The 21,875-nt window shown below is 42.7% G+C and overlaps 1 protein-coding gene across 1 annotated transcript in view; it reads left to right on the forward strand.

Annotated features, from left to right (window-relative positions):
• The first annotated feature begins 105 nt into the window (after positions 1-105).
• Positions 106-21,875, forward strand: part of LOC103600162 (serine/threonine-protein kinase 32B-like) — a 112,024-nt gene continuing 90,254 nt past the window's right edge. The window contains exon 1 of the mRNA XM_008584397.1: positions 106-169. Within this exon, the coding sequence (XP_008582619.1) occupies positions 118-169 (52 nt within the window). The 5' untranslated portion in view covers positions 106-117. The remainder of the gene's footprint in view (positions 170-21,875) is intronic.

Consider the following 21,875-nt stretch of genomic DNA (forward strand, 5'->3'; position numbering starts at 1 on the left):
CCCTGCGCGGGCTCGGCCCCCTCCGGCTCGGCGCGCGGCTACAACCTGGGCTGGACGCTGTCACCGCAGCCCGCAGCCCCGCGGCCCGGCATGTAGCAGCGGCGGCCGCGGCGGAATATGGGCGGGAACCACTCCCACAAGCCCCCCGTGTTTGACGAGAACGAGGAAGGTAAGAGAGCCCCGCTCGGGCCCCCCGCGGCCGGCCGGCCTTTCTTGCAGTCGAGCGCGCTGCCGGGCGCGGGGCTTCCACCAGGGCACCTCCCGCGTGTCGGTGCCCTGGAGGCGCCGGGACGGAGCCGAGAGCCGGGCCGGGGCGGCGGGGTCGGACAGGAGAGTCGGACCCGCAGCCTGCACTTGGGGGTGTGGAAGGGGGAGTTGCCATCGTAGGCTCCGGGAAGCCGAGGTCTCCTGGCGAGTCCGAGGCTGAAGCCGGCGGCCGGGGTGGGCGGGTTGCGCCGCTTGTGAGTGTGTGCGCGTGTGTGCGCGCGTGTGTATCTGTGTGTGCGCGCGCGTGAGTGTGTGCGTGTGCGCGCGTGTGTGCGTGTGTGCACGTATGTGTGAGTGTGTGTGCGTATGTGTGTGCGCCTGTGTGCGGGCGCGTGTCTCTGGGCGTGTGTGTCTGTGTGTGCGTATGTGTGCGCGCGTGCGCGCGTGTTTGTGTGTGCACGTATGTGTGAGTGTGTGTGCGTATGTGTGTGCGCGTGTGTGTGCGTATGCGCGTGCGTGTGTATGTGTGTGCACGTATGTGTGAGTGTGTGCACGCGTGTGTGCGTGTGCGTGTGCACGCGCGCGCACGCAGGTGTGTGTGTCCGTGTCCACCACGCATTTGGTCTCAACCATGGGCTGGTTGGATGCTATTCTCCTCATTAGCCCAGGACGGTCCAGGGAAACTTTTCTTGGCTAAACTCCTGCTGGTGGCGGGTCGTCCTGCTGGTGGCAGCCTCCCTGGTGGAGTGGGATAGGCTGTCTAACCTCCTCTAGGCTCCAGGGCTGGGGGTTCCTTACAGTTCAGGTCGATAGAGCTCAGTATCTGGACTAGCAGAATCCCATTTCCAGTGCTGTGGGTCCGTGTGCAGCTTACTTAACCTCTCTGAAGCCTTGGTTCCTTTACCTATGAGAATTATGATACCACCTACTACCTTATAGGACTGTTTGAAGCTTAACCGCTAGTAATTCATGTGAAAAGTGCCTGGTAAATACAAGCAGTACAGAGCTGTACAAATACTGTTGGTTATCTGTTATAACCCTTTGCTTCTGAAAGCTAGTTTCCTCCTGTGCTGTCTGTCCGATCTCCATTGTGACCCGAATAAGAGCTAAGACGTACTGAGCCCTCACTATGTGCCATGCACTGTTCTCAGTGAGCATTTAGTCCTCACAGCACCTCATGGGGTAGGCACTTTTCTTGTCTCCATGTTACAGTGGAGGAAGGGGACCTGTCTAGTCATAGCTAGTAAGGGCAGAGCTGGCTTTGAAGCTGGACAGTCTGCCTTGGAAGCTGTGCTTGTCATCACTGCCCAGGGCACGCGCTTGTGTGCACACGCTTGTGTGCACAGGGCATGCTTTCTAGAACTACCAAGGCTGTGGGTGCTGCAGCCCCTCTCGAACAGACAGACGGACCCAGCGTAAGTGAAGTGAGTGCCTTCTGTGTGTGGGCCCATGCAGTCCTTCCTTAAAGAGATTCCTTGTCCAGTGGCACTGAATGACCGTCCACAGTGATAAGGGCAGTGACAGGCTAGCGCAGCACCTTGGGGGCACAGAGAAACCCCAGCTCTTCGTGGTCGTTGGTCTGGAGCACGGGAGGTGGGGAGACACTTGTGGACAGAGGAGAGGTAGGTGGGGAGGTTGTGGAGTCTCTTGTATGTCCCAGGAAGAGTTTGGACACCACGTAGCATCACCCCCAATTTTAGGGATCCGTCGTTCAAGCCAGGGTGAAAGGTTATGACTTTAGTAATTTCCTTAGCTTCTTTCTTTCTCTTTTATTTCCTGAGGAAATTTGCCACCCTTGTATTGAGAATGGTCTCTATCCTTTATCCCCCAAATGTGCTTGAAATATTAATTGGCGAAATAGTTATCTCTGGTGTAGCCAACCTTTTGGTTTTCCTGCTGCCGGCCCTCATTCCGAAGGTGAATCGAGCCTAACATTTACTGCCAGTGTTGGTGCTTGTTGAAATACAAGGTTAGGGCTCTCATTTTGCCAGCTTCCAGCTCAGTGAAACATTAACTTGTTTTATTTTGCCAGCCTATTTCTCACATATTTCCTTGAGGGGGTAAACAGTGTTATTTGCCACCAACCAATTCGTTTATTTCATAGGCATTTACTCTTCCTTTTTTCTGCACCGGTTCCTGTGCTGGGCACTGGGAATATGGGGAAGATGAGGCAAAGTCCTTAAGGGGATCCCAGAGCCAATAAACCTCCTGGTCAATGCAGGGGGTTTAAGTGCCCTGTAAAGGGTGAGCTCAGGGGACCTTGGAATCCTAGAGGAGGGTCCCTAACCCTGAAAACAGGGAGGAGGGGTGGGAGAAGACTCCCTTTTTGATTTGAGTCTTGCAGAAATGGCAAGAATTACCCAGGAGAAGGAGTAATTGGTAGGTGGGAAGGGTGTTTCCGAGGGAGGGAACAGAATGTGCAAAGGCAGATGGTAGGTGTAATCATGGCTCATTTTGGGGGGGGGGGTCAGTACTCCTGCAGTGTTGGGGGGGGGGCTGGAAGGCACAAGAGATGAACCTTGGATGCCTTGAAGAGCCCAGTGGCCATGTGAGGGTGTTTGGATTTGATCTTACAGGCATTCTGGAGTCACTGGAGGATTTTAAGCAGGGGAGTGACATGGTCCAGTGAACAAGCATGCTCTCCCAAATCACAGTCGTCAGGCAGCTGAAGATGCAAACATGAACCTGATCAGCACAAGTCTGATTTCTAAGTACTTTCTAGTGCTAAATGATAGCTCAACATTTTTTGTTGCATTATTGTGCCATGATCATCAAAGCTCTTACTGCAAAAGTTTAGCTACTTGTGTACATGTGGTCACAGCTGCTCATGCCAACGTGATATATAATAAGTCTGGAAAGAATCATGGCATAGATTAATTGGCAGCATTTCTTTCTTCTTAGTGGTGCATAAAATAATAGTGTTTTTTCTATGGAAGGTATCTGAGATTACGTGGAATAGCACATGCTTGCTGAGCCTCTTCCAGGTGCAAACAACATGAAAGCAACACAAAGTGCTTTTAAGGGAATTAATTGGCTCTGGCCACTTCTCACCATCTCCATCACTACCATTCTGGTGCAAGCCGTGGTCACAACTCTTGCTTAAATGATCACAATAGCTTCCTTAACTGGTCTTCATAGATGTCTTCACCCTCTTCCGTGTCACCTCAGTGCAGCAGCCAGAGTGATCCTGTTAGAATGTGTGTTGGGCCATGTCAGTCCTCTGCTCAGTCCACCACTCCCACCACCTCCCTCTAGCCCCAGGTGCAACTCACATCACTGAGAGAATAAACATCCTTAGAGGCCCACAGGCCCCACGCTCTGGGACCTCACCTCCCGCCTTCACTGCCAGCCCCTGCTCTGTCCTGTTCACTCACACCTGAGCCCTGACACCTGCTCCTGCTGTCTGGAAGCTTCTCCCCCAGGCCCATTCCGTCACCTTCTTCGGGTCTTCATGAGGCCTTCACTGAGTGTCCTACATAAATGGCTCTCCCAACCTTCTCCCTTGCTTTGTTTTTCTTCATGGCAGTGCTCACCATCTAGCAAACTATTTCTTTTTCTTATTTTCATAGTTACTGTCTGTCTTCCTGCACTCAGTTACAAGTGCCTTAAAAGCAGGGATTTTGTGTGATTGTTTATCACCTTCTAAGGAGTTATAAGCTTCTTAGAGGCAAGGATTTTGTGAGATTTTTTCACTACCGTGTCCCCCAAGGCCTGAAATAATACCTGGGACATAAGAGATGCCCAGTAAAGTTTTGTGAATGAATGTATGAAGGAAGGAGCCAATCTCTTCATCTGTGGCTGGAACCAGTCCCAAATAATATCAGGAGTCTTCCTTCTTGGATCTTCTGCCGTCCTCTGTGTGACTTTACTGTCAGGCTGGCTCTTTCCTCACGGGGCTCCCACCCACTCCAGGCTCACAGCTTCACAGCACCAAGTATGGACAAGAGAGTATCTTTCTCACAGTAGTTGCAGAAAGTGTCCCAGGGTTACTTCTGGTTGGGTCTGATTAAGTCGTGGGCTGTTCTTGAGCCAATTACTGTAACCGGAGAGCTATGAGGTTCTAATCAGCCAGGCAGGATCACATGCCCACCCTGGGATTCAGGCAGCAGAACTGGCTCCACTTGAGGCATATTTGGACAGAGGGAGCATGTGGATAATTTCCCCAAGGAATATTGAAGTATCAACAGAGGAAGGGCAAGTGGATGCTGGGCAGGCAGGTGCAAACAAGCAAAAACATCCACTCCAGTACCTATTGTCATTGTGTTCCTTGGAGCATGGTCTGGGACACTTTGGCTTATCTCATTTAATTGTTTGATTCCATGTCCATCTTCGCCCTAGACTGTGCCCTCAGGAGCCGCAAGTATTGCTTTCTATACTTCACATCTGCAAAGCTTAAAATAGGGCCAGTGAAGGCACATTGCAATTATTTGTTGAATAAAAGATGAAAGCAGTCACTTAGTAGGGGCCGATTTCTTGAATTCCTCTAGGTTCCGAGAAAATAAACAGAAAAATTTCGGCTCTGTTACCAGTAAAGTTGGCTTGGAGACCATGCCTTGGATTTGAAACCAGAGTGGCCTTCTTGCTTCTGTCTCTCAGTTTTGACTTTGAGACTCTCTTGGGCATATGATTGGGCATGCAGAGTGGACTCTACACTGCCAGGAGCTTGGTAGCTCCCAGTCATGGCACACAGCAAATCCATAAGAAACTCCTAGAGATAGGATATATTTAAATGGCCACCTGTAATGATTAACACATCCCAGACTCTTGCATAGCCTAACTCAGGTTATTGCTTCTCTTCCCATTGAGAGGGGAGGCAGAGTTTTCCCCCACTGCTTTCTGGGTAAGACAAAATTCCTGCTTTACGGGGCAGCGAAAGGGTGGGGGGAGGGAGGGTGGTCTCCCCCAAATCAGCTGGAATAAATAGTTGTTAGGATTGAGTGAGGATTTATGTTGAGTCTTGAGGGAAGGGTTTAAATGCCTTGAGAGAAAAAGGATCAGTATTTTAGAAGAATCAAACAGCATAAGCTAACACTGAGCTTAGCCATTTTCCTGAGAGAATTGGAAGGAACAAATATTCTCAGCAACACACAGTTATCTCACATCTGGGCTTTCAGCAATCACAGAGATGGAGAAACTGTTCTACAAAGAGCACTGAAGGTCTCAACACCCTAAGGGATATTCTAGTTCAGGTAACAATGACAGTTTAGGATAGCAGAGGAGCACTGAGAGACCTGAACTACCCAAAGAGAGAAGACTGACTGTCGTAGCCTGGGGTCATTCTCCTAGCCAGAGCCAGCCAAGGAAAATGTGGAGGTCAATGTTACTATCAATCCGGAATCTTCCTCCTCTCAGTCCTTGGTTTTTGTCACCTCCTTGGAGTATCCTTATTCACTGAAGATTTTGGCCCCTGGTTCTTCTCCCAGAAGTACTCCATCTGTGGAGTCATTAATGTAAATGTCCCATTCTCTCAGTGTGGGACATTGTCACTGTTCACTGATATCCTGTTCTCCTTCACTTCCATGGGTGCAAAAAAATGATACCTCCCTGTCTCCCTGAGGTTACGTGGGGCCACATGACATACTTTGATCAATGTGCATAGAAGTGACGTGTGTCACGTCATGGAGAAAGTATTTGAGAACTGGTGGCTGTCGCTTCATATCTTTCTATCTCTGGGCAACCACAATGGTCCAAATGTTGAAACTTATTTCAACCTGGTTCCCAGAGTGAGAACAACACAGAAGAGGCCACCCCGCTACTAGCCAGCCTGACGTGGGTCATGGCATGAGTGGGACAGACACCTGTGCTGTTTTAAGCCACTGCAATTTGGAGCTGTTAGTGACCGCAGCATAACCCAGCCTGTCCTTACTGGCACACCCACCAAAACCAGCCCTCCCTGAAGCAGAAAATATTCACTATCTACAATTAAGTATCACGTGAGCTGTATGGTTGTCGTAGATATCTTTATCACTGAAGAAGTTTTCTTCTATCCTGATTTGCTGAGAGTTTTTTCATTAATGGGGGTTGAATTTAAGTAAATGCTTTTTGTGCATCTATTGAGATATTTGGCTTTTCTTCTTTTTCTGATCAGGTGAAGAATTATATTGATTGACTTTTAAATGTTAAATCAATTTTTCATTCTTGGGATAAAGCCCTCTTGGTCATGATGTGATTATATTCTTGGATTTGATTTTCTAATATTTTGTCTATAACTTTTTAATAAAAAGATATTATAAACATTATGCCCATATATTTGAAACAGATAAAAATAACTACCCTATAAATGCATAACTTTCTGAAAATAACACAGAAAGAATTTAAGTATCAAAATAGTTTTATATCTATTAAAGAATTTAATCTGTATTGAAATTTTTCTGTGAAGCAAAATTTAGGCCTAGATGTCTTCATAGGTGAATATTTCCAAACATTAGAAAGAATAATAGGGGGGCCAGCCTGGTGGCGCACTGCTACAGTGCACTGCTTGGGAGTGCGGCGGTGCTCCCGCCGAGGGTTCGGATCCCACATACAGACCGGTTCCCGCTCACTGGCTGAGCGAGGTGCGGGTGCAGCACTGAGGGTTGCGATCCGTTGCCGGACACGAAAAAAGACAAAAAAAAGGAAAAAAAAAAAAAAAAAAAGAAAGAATAATAGGGCTGACTGGTTAGCTCAGTTGGTTCAAGTGCAGTGTTATAACACAAAAGTCAAGGGTTTGTATCCTTGCACTGGCCAGCTGCCAACAAATAAATAAATCAATAATAATTAAAAAATAAAGAAATAATAATCCTCTGCAAACTCTCCCAGAAAATAGGAAGAAAGAGTACATTTTTAACAGATTTATTAAGTTTTCGTATCAAGGCTATACTGGCCTTATTAAAAGAATTGGAAAGTATATCATTTCTTGCTATTTTCTGAAAGAGTCTGTCAAGGACTATCATTATTTCTAAGTTTCGAATGGATTGGCATAATGTTTTTAAATAATATCTTCTAATTATCTTTTCCAGTGACTATAGGATCTGTAGTGATATCTCCTTTTACAATACTAATTTAGGTGATTTGTCCTTTTTTTTTTTCTTATTTATTTTCCTTGATTGGTCTTGCTTGGTTTATCATTTGCTTAAATTTAAAAATAGCTTTTGACTTTTTACTTGTTTGCTTTGTGATTCACTGATTTATGTTCTTATTTTAATTATTTTATTCTGTATACTTTTTGGTAAATTTACTGTTCTTTTTCTAGGTTTTTGAGATAGAGTCTTATATCACTGATTTTACTTACTCACATATTCTACTCTGTATTCCTGATTTCATTTTGAGTCTCCATTGGATTTATTTTCCTTTGACTGAAGTATTTTCTTTAACATTTCCTTTAGTGTATGCCTTCTGATGACAAGTTTTCTCACTTTCTGAAAATGTCTTTATTTAGACTTTATTTATGAATGATTATTTTGCTTGTTATCAAGTTCTATGTTGGCAGGTTATTCCATTAACATCTTGAATACATGATTATATTGTCTTTTGGCCTCCATTGTTTCTGATTGGAAGAGAGCTCTCAATACTATTTTTGCTCCTTTTAAGTGTGCATGTTTTTCTTGTCTAGCTGCTTTTAAGATTGTATATTTTATATTCAGAAATTTAAGCATGATGTGCATAGGTATGACCATCTGGCTATTTTATGCTTGTGGCTAGTGCTTCTTAAATCTGTGACTTAGTGGCTTTGTTAGTTTTGAAAGATTTTTATTTTATCTTTTAGTATTGCTTCCGACATTTTCTCTTTCTCTTCACATTAACAAACTTAAATTGCACAGATATTAGACTTTGTCACTATATTCCATATAACTCTGACAGTATTTCTTTCCTTTTTTATTATTGAAGCATAATTGATTATACATATTTTGGGGGTACAGTGTTGACTGCCATCACCTGTGTACAACATGCGATGATCAAATAATTAGCATATTCATTATGACAAATTGTAATTATTCTTTATGCCTCTTACCCAATCTCTACTCAGTCCCCCTTCCTCCCCCACCCCACATCTTGTAACCATAGATTTGTTTTCTCCTTCTGAAAGTACAATGTATTATTGTGGTCTTCCTTCCTTCCTTCCATTCTTCCTTCATTCTCTTATGAGTAAGAACATGCAGTGTTTCTCTTTCTGTGTCTGGCTTACTTCACTTAACATAATTTTCTCCAGGCTCATCCACGTTGCTGTGAATAGCAGAATTTCATTCTTTTTATGGCAGAGTAGTATTCCGTGGTGTATACATACCACAGTTACCTTATCCAGTCATCCATCAATGGACATTTAGGTGGCTTCCATATTTTGGCTATGATAAATAGAACTGTGATAAGCATGCAGGATTCCCTTCAACATGATTTTTATTCCTTTGAGTATATGCCCAGCAGTGGGATTGCTAGATCATATGGCAGCTCTATCTGTAGTTGTTTGAGGAACCTGCATACCGTTTTCCATAATGGCTACACCAATTTACAGTCCCACCTTGTCTCTCTTGGTCTGTAGTCTGAATATTTTCTTCTGCTCTATTTCTTTTTTAATCAGTTCAGGTTTGTCTTTCTGCTATTCACTTCTTTATGTTAATTATTGTCTTTTTTCATTCTAGAATTACCAATTAGTTCTCTTTTATGGCTTTCAATTATCTGCTGAAATTCTCAAAACTTGCCTTTTAATTTCCTGAATATATTAAGTTTATTTAGAAGACATGTTTGATAACTCCATGATTTGGTGACTGTATGGGCTACTTCTACTGTCTGTTGTTTTCTTTTAGACATATCTTATCTTCTAATTTGCCTGTTTTTTGTTTTGGTTTTTTAATTACATGCTAGACATTATATACAAAATAGTATAGAAACAATTTTCCACTCCAGGATTTAGGACTGGGCAATGACTTTATGAGTAACACCCCCAAAGCACAGGCAACAAAAGAAAAAATAAACAAATGGGATTATATCAAACTAAAAAGCTTCTGCACAGCAAAGGAAACAATCAGTAGAGTGAAAAGACATCCTACAGAATGGGATGAAATATTTGCAAACTATGCATCTGACAAGGGATTAATATCCAGAATATGCAAAGAGCTCAGACAAGTTTACAGTGAAAAACCAAATGATCCAAATTAAAAATGGGCAAAGGAGCTGAATAGACATTTCTCAAAGGAAGACATACAAATGGCCAACAGGTATATGAAAAAATGCTCAACATCACTAATCATCGGGGAAATGCAAATCAAAACCACTCTGAGATATCACCTCACCCCAATCAGACTGGCTATTGTAAGAAAGACAGAGAATAACAAACACTGGTGAGCATGTGGAGAGAGGAAACCTCCTGCACTGTTGGTGGGACTATAAATTAGTACAGCCATTATGGAGAACAGCATGGAGGTTCCTTAAACAACTACAGATAGAACTTCCATATGATCCAGCAATCCCACTCCTGGGGATATATCCAGAGGGTTGGAAAACATCAGGTCGAAGGGATACCTGCACTCCCATGTTTACTGCAGCTTTATTTACAGTAGCCAGGTGATGGAACCAACCTTAATGTCCATCAATGGATGACTGGATAAGGAAATTGTGGTGTATATACACAATGGAATACTACTCAGCCATAAAAACGAATGAAATTCTACCATTTGCAACGACGTGGATGAGCCTGGAGAAAATTATCCTAAGTGAAACAACCCAGGCACAGAAAGAGAAATACCGCATGTTCTCACTCATAACTGGGAACCAAATCCATAAATAAACAAATGAACAAGCATGTTCTCACTCATAACTGGGAACCAAATCCATAAATAAACAAATGAACAATAAAGAGAGACAGAGAGAAAGAAACAACAATCACAGTAATACACTGAACTTTTAGAAAACTAGAGGTGGAAAAGGAGAGGGGAGGGGGGCTAATGAGCAACTGGTCAACAGACACAAAGAATGATTGCGTACTGTAATGATGGATAAGCTAACTGTACTGATCTAACCACCACACATTCCACATAATTACTGAAAATCAATGTTGTACCCCACATGTATGTATAATACAAAATAAAAATAAATTTTAAAAAAACTATAGAGACAATTTTCGGCTTCGATGGTATTATATTTCTTCAGAAAGATTTTCCTTTTGATGCTGCAGGTGCCAGGAACCATATTTCATCTTAACCCTCACAGAGACCGAGATGATGTGACATCCCATGAGGGCTAATCTAGATCTGTTTCGAACTTACTCCTAGAAGGTGGTTCCTTGTTGTCCATATAGAAAGCCTGGGGAGTTCGCCAAGCCTCCTCTTCTTTGGTAGGTTCTGATTTTTAGTGTTTTTCCCTCCCCAAAGCCTGTGAGGCTCTGCTTGGCTTCTCAGCCTCTTGCAACCTGCGCTCAGATTTGCAGATGCCATGTGATGGAAAGCGGCTCCTAATACCGGCTCCACTTCTTTGACCTTCCTTTCTCCTGAATGTTTGGCCTGCAGTTCATCTTCCCCTTCCTAGCTCTGTAATCCCTTCAAACATCATTTTTCAAAAATACATTTTGTTAACAACTGCAATCCTTTGAAGTTGTTACGACAAGCAAACGGAGAGGACATTGTTGGGTGGGAGGGGGAGAGGGAGGAGGGAGGGAGGTTTCGGTGATGGGCCATAATAATCAACCACATTGTATATCGACAAAATAAAAATTTTAAAAAAATATATATTTTGTACAGTTATTATAGCTCTTCTTAGCAGGAAGTTTGACCAAAAATACTCTGGTCCATCAGAAGCGGAGCTCCTCTCCCCAGTGTTTATACATATGGAAGAGCCTTTTATTTTAGAAATCAGCTCTCCCTGGTACATGGTCCTCCCCAGATCTACCACCCAGTCCTCTTCACTTTCACGGCTGCACTTCATGCAAAAACAGTCGTCCCCTGGTGTCCTCACTATCTTAATGATAACTCATTCCTCAATCACTTCATCCAGCTTCTCTCCATCATTTCAGTGAAACAACTCTGACTAGCGTCACCGCAATATTTTTGTTTTTAAAAACAGCATATAACTGTAAGGCTTTTTTTCCCCTTGGACACGCATGCTTAAGTCACACATGAAATCACCACCAAGCTGAAGAAATGGACATGTCAAGTTCTATTGAAGCTCCATGGACATGCCTCCGCACCGCATCCCTTCTCCCATGCTTTCTCATTCCTAAACAATACAGAGTTTAGTTTTAATTGCTTTTGAATTTTATAAAAATGGTAGCATGTTTTATGTATTCCTCTGTAGTTTGTTGTTTTCACTCAATATTGAGTTTCAATCAAGATTCATCCATGCTGCTCTGAGTAGCTGTATTCTATTTATTTTCACTACGGTATCGTGTCCCATTATGTGACTGCACCATAATTCATTTATCCTTTCTTCTGACACTGGGCCTTTGCACTACTTCTAGCTTTTGACTACTATGACCAATAATAAACAATTTTGCTATAAACAATTTTGTGCATGTCTGTTGATGCTAATATGCAAGAGCTTCTCCTGGATATATGCCATGCTGGGTCATGGAGTAGGTGCACGTCCAGCTTTATAAGATAATGGCAAATTGTTTTTCAAAGTGGTTGTATCAATTTACACTCTGACAAGTCATGCGCAGGCCTTCCCATTGTTCTACATAATGTTCTACAGAAATATGATTCAGTCGACCAATGCAAAACACACACGTAATTTTAAAAGTTCTGGTAGTGACATTATAAAAGCACAAAGAAATAAGTGAACTTAATTTTAATGATACATTTCATTTAAACGAATATACCCCAAATATTATCATTTCAATGTGTAATCAATATCAAAATTATTAATGAGATATTTTGCATTCTTTTATTCATATTATATCTTTGAAATTAAGTATGTATTTTACATTCACGGCACATCTTAATTTGGGCTAGCTACATTTAAAGTACTCAAAAGCTACATGTGGCTAATGGCTACCATATAGGACAGCATACCTTTATGTCCTTGCCAATATTTACTATTACTGACTTTTCCATATTTGCCAATTGAATGAGCAAAAAATTGTCATTCATTGTTGTAAACATCATTTCCTCACTAATGAGGTTGAGGTTTCTTCATGTATGTAGTTCATGTTTCTACTTTTTTGAAGTGCTTGTTCATAGATAGCTTTTTAAATTTTTATATTAGACATCTATCTTTTGTGATTGATTTGCAGAAGTTCTTTACATATTCTGGATGACACTTCTTTTTCAGTTATGTCTTGCAAATGTTTTCTCCTGTTTTGTGATTTCCCTTTTCAAGTCCTTTATGACATCATGACTGTCATTTTAATGTAGTCATACTTATCAGACTTTCCTTGTGGTCTATATTTTTGTGTATGAGAAAACCTTCTCCACCTTAAGATTAATGCTTATTCGGGATGGCTGGTTGATTAATGTGGTTAGAGAGTGGTGCTGATAACACCAAGGCTGAGGGTTTGATACCTGTACTGGCCAGCTGCCAAAGAATAAAAATAAAAGATTTATGTTTAGTATTTATTGAAGCAATAATTGCACTGTCCTGGGTTTCCCACAACTTCTCTGGTTGTTACTTCTCTGTCTCCTTTGTAAGATGGGGGTCTTCTCTTGGACTGAGCACTTGGACTTTTTCCTTAGCTCTCTGTACTATCTCCCTAGGTGGCCTTGTCAATCTGCACATGTTTAATCACTTTGGATTGGTCTGGGTGCAGTCAGGAGCCAGAAGCCACAACAGTTTTCAAAAAGGGAAAATGTAATACAGAGAACTTTCAACCAGTATAAAGATTAACTACTAAATAGAGTCCAAGAGGACTCTAGGAGGTACAGAAGTAGCAACTTCATCAAAAGAGCTGCTCCCTCTAAGGCTGAGGGAGAGTGTACAAAGAAAAGAACTTAGAAGAGGGCCCCCTTCTCCACCAGGGCTGTGATTCAGATCTCTTTGGACAAGACATGGCCTCCAGAGGAACAAGCAGTCCACTGGGCAACAGAGAAACTTGCTGGAGGGTGCTGGCTGCAGCTGGTCCATGAGAGCCACCACCAGCCCCCTGCACACCAGCCTTCTGGATCCTGGCTGGAAAACATCGGCTGGGAGAAGGAAGGGACGTCTTTTTCTGCCACTCTGGTCTTGCAGGGCCTCTCCTGCGCCCTCTACTGGCAATGCCTAACACGAAGCCAGCTGGAAAAGGAGAAACGTCTGGAGTCCAGCTCGAGTATCACAAACTTGATTTGGAGCTGAGGGACAATAAATGAATAACTGGCACATATTCTTATATGACAGTGACTCTCAATAATTTATTACCTTAATTGAGATTTCTCCTCTGGTTTCCAAATCTGTGTTCCTATTTATAATTTCACTTGGATGTCTCAAGAGAATTAATACCTCAAACCCAACGTGACTTCATGTAACACATTTTCTTCCAGTTTCCCTTGAGTGTTTGTCAGAAAAGACAAAGAAAAAATCACTGTGTAACTTTTGAAAGGTTACATGTTCCTTCCTAGTCTCTTAAAAGAGAGAACCTGGGGAAAGGGAAAACAAAATTATATTTAATAAACACTTACTATGGGCCAAACGTTTTTCATGTACAATGTTACCTGTTCTTCAGAATGACAGTGAGAGAGGTTCTGTGGCACCACTTTACACCTGGGGATATTGGGGTTCCAAGAGGTTAACTGAGCTGTCTTAGGGGATAAAATTATGGTGCTTGGCCTCGCTTCTTTCTGTATAACTGAAAACTCTTTCCCAAGACTCAATCGTTTGCATGCCACCTGCAGAATTAATTTCTTTTACCATAGCCATGTACTACCTGCACTATTGTTTAATACTTTTCTCTATGTTGATTATTACTTTAATAAAAGCTTTTTACAAGAGAACTTTATATTTCTGCTTTAAATTGGAAATAGATTGCGACTTCTATAAATTGGAAGTCAGATAAACTAAAGTAAGATGGATGCAAAACAATGGCATTAGTGTAGTGAGCCATTTCTTTCTAATCACCATATCCAGCACCTCACATAGTTACCTTTTGTACGTGCGGCGAGAACACTTAAGAGCTACTCTTCTAGCAAACTTCAGGTGTACAGTACATTATTATTAGCCACAGTCACTGAGGATGTTGTTGGCCTTTTGTAGACCCTTAGTTTGTGACCTGCTCAGTGCATATTGTTGGAATGGATCTGTAAGTGAATGAACTATCAGTGGTACCGGATGGCAGTTGTCTGGATGCAGGGTTGGTTGTGGAGAGGTCTGCAGGGTATGCCCAGCTTAGGTGTTTGCGTGTTAGTTCACAGTAAAGGCAGGTTTCTGAAGGGTGTGAACATACTTTCTCCTCCACACTGCAGTTGCAGCATGATGCTCTTTTAATCTGTTCTTCTCCTCTCTGAAACCGCACTGCACCTTCCAGCCTAGCTTAGGGACCGGCGATGGGCCTTGAGCTTATGTCCACCTGGGATGTACGAGGATCCCTGCCCAGGTCCAGCATGGAGTCTTCCAGCAGGGATGCCCCTTACGAAGCAGCATTGTGATTAATGCACAGACCCTGCAGCCAGACCGACTGCAGCTGAATACTGGCTCTGCTCAGTGATCTGAGTAAGTTTCCTCACCTCTTTGACTCTCAGTCCCTTCATCTGTAAAACGGGGGTTAAATGGTATTTCATAAATTGTTGTGAGGAGTGAGTCAGTTTATGTAAACTGCTTACATAGTCTGGCAGTAATAAATTATATATATTGGGCCGGCCCGTGGCTCACTCGGTAGAGTGCGGTGCTGATAACACCAAGGCCACGGGTTCGGATCCTATATAGGGATGGCTGGTTCGCTCACTGGCTGAGCGTGGTGCTGACAACACCAAGCCAAGGGTTGAGATCCCCTTACCGGTCATCTTTTAGGAAAAAAAAAAATTATATATAAGGTTCATTACAATTAAACTCTGTGACTGAAGGCTGATACCGGGAGGTTAAAAGCACAGATTTTGGGGATACACAGGCCTGGATTCAATTCCTGCTTTTTCTGAGTATAGACTGTGTCGCCTTAAGTCAACTACTTGACCTCCCTGAGCCTTTTTCTTCTTCTGGAGAATGGGGACCGCTGACACGGTTGTGTGACAGCGGAGTCAGGTGAAGTGTGTTGAGTGCGTCCTTGTGTGGTAGGCAGGCTTGGGAGGACGTCTGTCTCCTCACCCGGGGCACAGGACATGCCGAGGAGTCGGGAGGGGAGGCTCTGACGTGCTCCCAGCTAACTCTCAGTCCCTGCTGTCAGGACGATCTTTCTTTAGATTCCCATGCTCCTAGGAGACAGCCCGAGCCGACGATGGATGCTGCTCTCCAAGCTGCTTTGGGTGAGTCCTCATTGCGCCTGTCAGTGAGGCTGAGGCCCGTTTTCAGAAGCCTGCCTCTGGCAAGTCATGTGGGACTGGTGATTGAAGAACAGCCGTGCTGCTGATGTGGATGGAGCTGACCATCGAGTCGCAGAGCCTTTTTTTCCTAGATTTCTTGGCAGCCCCTACGGAGAGACTGCGGGCTAGAGTGGGGCCTAGAGGGGGGTTAGACATGCAGGCCCTGTCCTTTAGAAAATCTCTGTCATCTGGGCGCTTGCAGGAAAAAAGAAAAGGCTTTGGATACCAAGTGTTGTAGGTTGGTTTGTGTCCCCCCAGATATGAGTTGAAGCCCTAATGCCCATTCAGAATAGGGCATTGTTGGGAGATACGGAGGTAATCTAGTGAAAGTAAGGTCATGAGAGTGGGTCCTGAGACAATGTGAATGGTGTCCTTATGAGCAGGTGAAATTCAGACACAAAGACAAACAGAGGAAGAGAGCACACGCTGGGGCTTGCTGGGGCTCCCAGTCTCCAGGACACCCTTGTCACCTGTGTGTGAAGCATGCTCCTGCTGGGCAGGCGGGATGCGCAGCCTGTTGGGCCACCAGTAGCCCTGCTCACTCTGCGGTAGACGAACCCATCTCCGTCCTGCTCCCTCGAGGTCTTGCTGAGCCTCCACTCGTCGTGGGACCACGGACTCCGGCACTCACGGGGCATCGCGGAGGAACGCAGGTGCCCACGTGGGGAAGAACCGCGGGCAGGCACGGGGGCACGGGCCTCTGCGTGTCCCCGTGCTCCACCGCTTTCTCCTGCAGAGCAAAAATTCAGAGATCAAGGAGCCTCAGCAGAGCTTCAACCAAGTGCAGGGCCCTCCTGGGTGCAGAGTTCCATTCAATTGCACTGGAGGCGCTCCCAGGAAGCTGGATCTGTTCGTAAAAGATGAGGAGACCCTAATGGTTTTAGTCTGGAGAGTGATGTGACCAGGTTTTCATTTTAAAATGGTTATGCCAGCTGCAGACTGAAGGATGACTTGCCAGGGGGAGAAATTGATGGCCAGGAAGATGTAAAACTCCACAAGAAATGGAGGAAGGTCATAAAGGCCCACACTACTGGATATGTTTGCATATCTGTATACAATTCTTTTTACCCCTGTACATATTCACGGAGATACACCTACAGATGCTTTACAAGTCTTCCAGTCCCGTGATCCTGTGGAAGATACCAGTGAGTTCCCACTTCTAGGCAATATAGCTCACCAAACTCAGCAAAATTGTGCTGCAGCAGAATTCTCTGCTGTTCACTTAAGTGGTGTAAGATATTTATAAATTCCATTTAAAATGTAATTATTTTTAAGCACACTTTTTAAAAAATCAAAAAGTCACTGCACATCATATTTAATAAGTTCCAACACAGTTTCTTCACCCTCCTCTCTAGAGTATAATTACTCCATCAATCTTACAGGAGAATCAAAGGAGCTTAGTAGAACACACCTTTCATGCATTAACCAGAACTGTGCTTGCTTTGTTTGCATTTGAAAGTGATTTGCATCGGCATTTTATTTCTTCCAGAAAATAACAAACGTTTCTGATCTTTCTGAGGTAACATGGTCTTAAACTGTGGTTATAAATCTTTCAGAACTTCTGTGTTACCAATTCCTTTAATTTCTGTGAGGTGATGGGTCGGGAGAGAAACAAAACTATAATTGATGATTATTTTTCTTTCTTAGCCAGAAAATAAGTCACAAGACCAGGCCCTGGTCTGGAGGCTGGCAGTTTGGTTTGTTTCTTGGCTTATGCCTCTGAGTTACCCGCCATGGGAGATACCTCTCTCCCCCATCTCTGTGGATGCATTTATCTGTTTGTAATTAATGGTAATACTGTGTTAGATTCTGATATAAGATTATGGCTGATGCCTACAGGGCAGAGGTTCTCAAATATGATGTTAGTCTGAGATGAGTTGAAGGTAATATCTACTTAAAAAACCACTAGTGTATTATATGCCAACAACTCCCTCCTTTGCTGTTATTGTTGGTTTGCGGGCTCAACCTTTACCCTGCAGACAAATTTTTAATTGGCAACCCCAAATTTTTACGTGGGTATCTCGTAGGAACCTCAAATGTTATGTCCTCCAATGGCACGCTTGCTTGTCTCCCTCCTCCCCAAATCTCCCTCTTCCCCGATCCCGCCTGCTTCAGCACACAGCAGTTCCATTCTCGCAGCTGCTCAAGCTAACACTTCAGAGTCATCCTTGCCTTCTCTCTCCTCTGCACATTACACAGATCCACTTAGCTGCATTCCTCCCGTTCCTGTTCCTGTGTTCTCATCAGTCACTCCTGCCGTTTCAACACCAAGACGCTGGGAAATCGAGAACAGGAGTCCACAAAGACCCACCTCTCTCATTTGTCTCAGGCTGCCACTCCCAATTCTGCTTACTTTCAATCCTTTGGCATTTATTGAGATTTTTGGCTCAGCATTTCATCTACCTTGGTAAACATGCCATGTACACTTGAAAGGAACATGTATCCTACAGCTGTTGGTGTAGTGCTCTGTAAATGTCACTTACCGTTGTGGCCGTCTCCTACGTCCTTGCTGAGATTTGTTGCTTTTTGAAAATTTAATTGCTGAGAGAGGAATGTTGGCATCTTTATGTATGGTTGTGAATTTTTCTATTCTCTTTTGTTTTGTCAATGGGTATGTATTTTCAAATTATGCCAATAATTATAGGCACATTTAAGATGATAATGTCTGGGCCGGCCCGGTGGCGCACTGCTACAGTGCGCCGCTTGGGAGTGCGGCGGCGCTCCCGCCGAGGGTTCGGATCCCACATACAGACCGGCCGCTCACTGGCTGAGCGAGGGGCGGGCGCAACACTGAGGGTTGCGATCCCGTTGCCGGTCACGAAAAAAGACAAAAAGGAAAAAAAAAAAAGATGATAATGTCTTCTTGACGAATTGGCCCTTTTACCATTAGGAAGTATTCTTTATCTCTGGAAATGCTACTTGTTTGGAATTCCACATGACTGCGGTCAATACGGTCACACCAGCTTTTTATTTTATCTGTATCTTTGAATTTAAGCTTCACTTTCAACAGCATATAGTTGGATCTTCCTTTTGTATTTTTTTCTGAAAAACTCTGCTTTTTTCGTTGGACTGTTTCATTTATTTATGTTTAATAAGATTACTGATGTGGTTGGGTTTAATTCCCCCACCTTGATATTTGTTTTCTATTTGTTCCCTTATTCTTTGCTCTTCTTTTTTTCCATTTTGTATTTTTTGTTAGTCTTATAATTTTTGTTTTCCATTTTATCCATCCAGACTATTGGCTTTTTTAGCTAAACCTGTTTGAATTTTTTAAGTGGTTGCTGTCAGGATTACAATATACAACCTTAAACGATTACCATTACCCTTAAACCATTACCCATGTAATGGAAAAACTTACAAAAGTATAATTACATTCCCCTATTTTTGTCCTATTTTGTAATATATTTTTATTTCTACCTGTGATATAAAACCCATGGTATTTGATTATTTTTTCTTTAAATATCAATTGTTTTTAAGAAAACAGTAATATTTTATATTTACTCACACGTGTAAGATTTTTAATGCTCTTAATTGCTTCCTGTAGATTCAGAGTTTGGTCTTACAACCTTTTCCATCAGTCTAAACAATTTTCTTCAGCCCTTCTGGTAATGCAGGCCTCTTAGCAGCACATCATTTCAGCTTTTATTTAACTAAGATATCTTTATTTCATTTTCATGTCGAAGGATATTTTCACTGAACAGAAAATTCTAAGTGGAGAAATATTTTTAGCACTTTAAAGATATCATTCCATTATCTCCTTGACCTTGTCATCTCTGATGATAAGTCAGGCATCATTCTTCTGTATGTTATATGTCTTTTAATCCATGGTTGCTTTGAAGATTTTTCTTTATTTTTAGCTTTTATTAGTTTGCCTATGATGTGTCGAGGTATGGTTTTCTTTGTGTTTATTCTACTTAAGGTTTGCAGATTGTGGATTGGTGTTTTAAACAAATTTGAAAATTTTTTGGCCAACATTTTTTCTATTTTCTGCCATATTCTCTCCCTTCTCTCTCCTGCCATTCCTGCCCTCTCTTTGTCTCTCTCTTTCTCCTTCTTCTAGCACTCCAATAATGTGTATGTCAGACCCCTCGATAGCATTTCACAGGTTATTGGCTACTCTATTCATTTGTGTGTGTGTCTGTGTATGTGAAATATGTTTTCATGCTCTGCTTCAGTTCGAATGCTTTGCTATTGATCTGTCTTCAAGGTCACAGATCCTCTCTTCCGCATTGCCCAGTCTGCCCTTTCCAGTCAATGAATTTTAATTCAAGATATTCTACCTTTCGGGCCGGCCCGGTGGCGCACTGCTACAGTGTGCCGCTTGGGAAGCACGGCGGCGCTCCTGCCGAGGGTTCGGATCCCACATACAGACCGGTTCCCGCTCACTGGCTGAGCGAGGGGCGGGTGCAACACTGAGGGCTGCGATCCCATTGCCGGTCGCGGTCCGGTACGGGCGCGACACTGAGGGTTGCGATCCATTGCCGGACATGAAAAAAGACAAAAAAAAAAAAAAGATATTCTCCCTTTCGGGCGGGCCCGGTGGCGCACTGCTACAGTGTGCCGCTTGGGAAGCACGGCGGCGCTCCTGCCGAGGGTTCGGATCCCACATACAGACCGGTTCCCGCTCACTGGCTGAGCGAGGGGCGGGTGCAACACTGAGGGCTGCGATCCCATTGCCGGTCGCGGTCCGGTACGGGCGCGACACTGAGGGTTGCGATCCATTGCCGGACATGAAAAAAGACAAAAAAAAAAAAAAAGATATTCTACCTTTCACTTACAGGATTTTTATTTGTTTCTTTTCCAAATTTTCCATAGCTTTCCTAAAATTCCTCATGTCTTTGTCCACTATATTTAGATTTTCCTATAAATTCTTCAACAAGTTTGCTAATTTCAACATCTTAATTATGTTGTGCCTGTTCTTATGGATGTTATTTTTTTCATCATGAAGCACATTCTTCTGCTTTTTCATATATCTAGTAATTTTCTTTGTGTGCTAGACATTGTAGATGGTACATTATAAAAGAGGGCACATAAAGCACTAAACACATGCCTGGCACAATAAATATTAGCTAGCACTGTATTATTATTTTAGAATGCTTTTATCAATACTATACCAATTTAGTCAATGAACTTTTTATTATGATATTGTATTTTTTGGTTGTAGGATTTCTACTTTGTTGTTACCTTCCTCTGAAGTGTGCTGCGTTTTGTTCCACTAGGAAAATTAATTATTGGCTGTTCATTTTGATCTTTAGATTTTTGGTTTCAGGATTTGTTAGGATGAGCTTCCCTCGGTTTTGCTTTCATTCTGGAGTACAGCCCTTGAGACTGGTACTTATTCTTACTGGGCTTGATTTGGACTCCAGACTCTGAGTCTCCAGCAGTGGGCAGCTGCTGAAATCTCTACTTAGCTCTTTCAGTTTTTCACCTGTTGTTTCAGGGGCTCCCTGGAGTCTCACCCCACTCATGTACATTTCAGGAGTCAGCCAAGGATTTGAGGAGTGTTTTTATGCACATTTTGGAGCATTAAAATTAATTTTTGTGTCCCATTGAGTAATTTTTTTAGTATAAGTTTCCAACAGTGTGGTTATTGGAATAAAGGGTGTAAATGTCTTAATAATTTATAACTCATAACACATTGGCATTCCAAAACATTTATCTTAAGTTTTATTGCCACTAGCACAGCAGAAATATAATAATTCCACCATAACTTCTCTTCAGAAAAGTGTTAGCAATGTTGAATTTGTTTTCTTAATAGATTTGAAATTACACTTAGGGTTTCATTAATGTCCATGACATTGATTCCTGAATAATGTCACTTTTATTCACTTTTTTATAAACCCTCCACGAAAATTGCTTTTCTAATACTTGCCCATTTTTTTCTATTGTGTTTTTAAATTTAAAAAATCTAAATAAGCTCTTAATTCATTTCAGCCGTTAACCCTTGTGTTTGCCTTGTGTCTAATTTTATTTTGTTATCCTTTTCAGATTAGTTTATCTTTGGGTAAATTGAATGTTAACTAGATTCAGTTCTGGTAAAGTACATTAACTATACTGTTATCACATGCTTATCACAGAAAAATCGAAAAATTTAGAAAACTTTAAAAAGTTGTCAATAATCCTCGTTTTGATGGATTTCTTAGTGTTCTCTTTTTGAGCACAGAATCTTTTTTCTTGATACTGAAAATACAATTTTTATCTCACTTTTCACTTAAAAATGTCACATAAATGTTTTCCTGTTCTTTCAATAAATATTTATTACTGTGTCTCTACCATGCA

Source organism: Galeopterus variegatus, unplaced genomic scaffold (assembly GCF_000696425.1).
Source record: "Galeopterus variegatus unplaced genomic scaffold, G_variegatus-3.0.2 Scaffold3255, whole genome shotgun sequence".
Classification (NCBI taxonomy): Eukaryota; Metazoa; Chordata; class Mammalia; order Dermoptera; family Cynocephalidae; genus Galeopterus; species Galeopterus variegatus.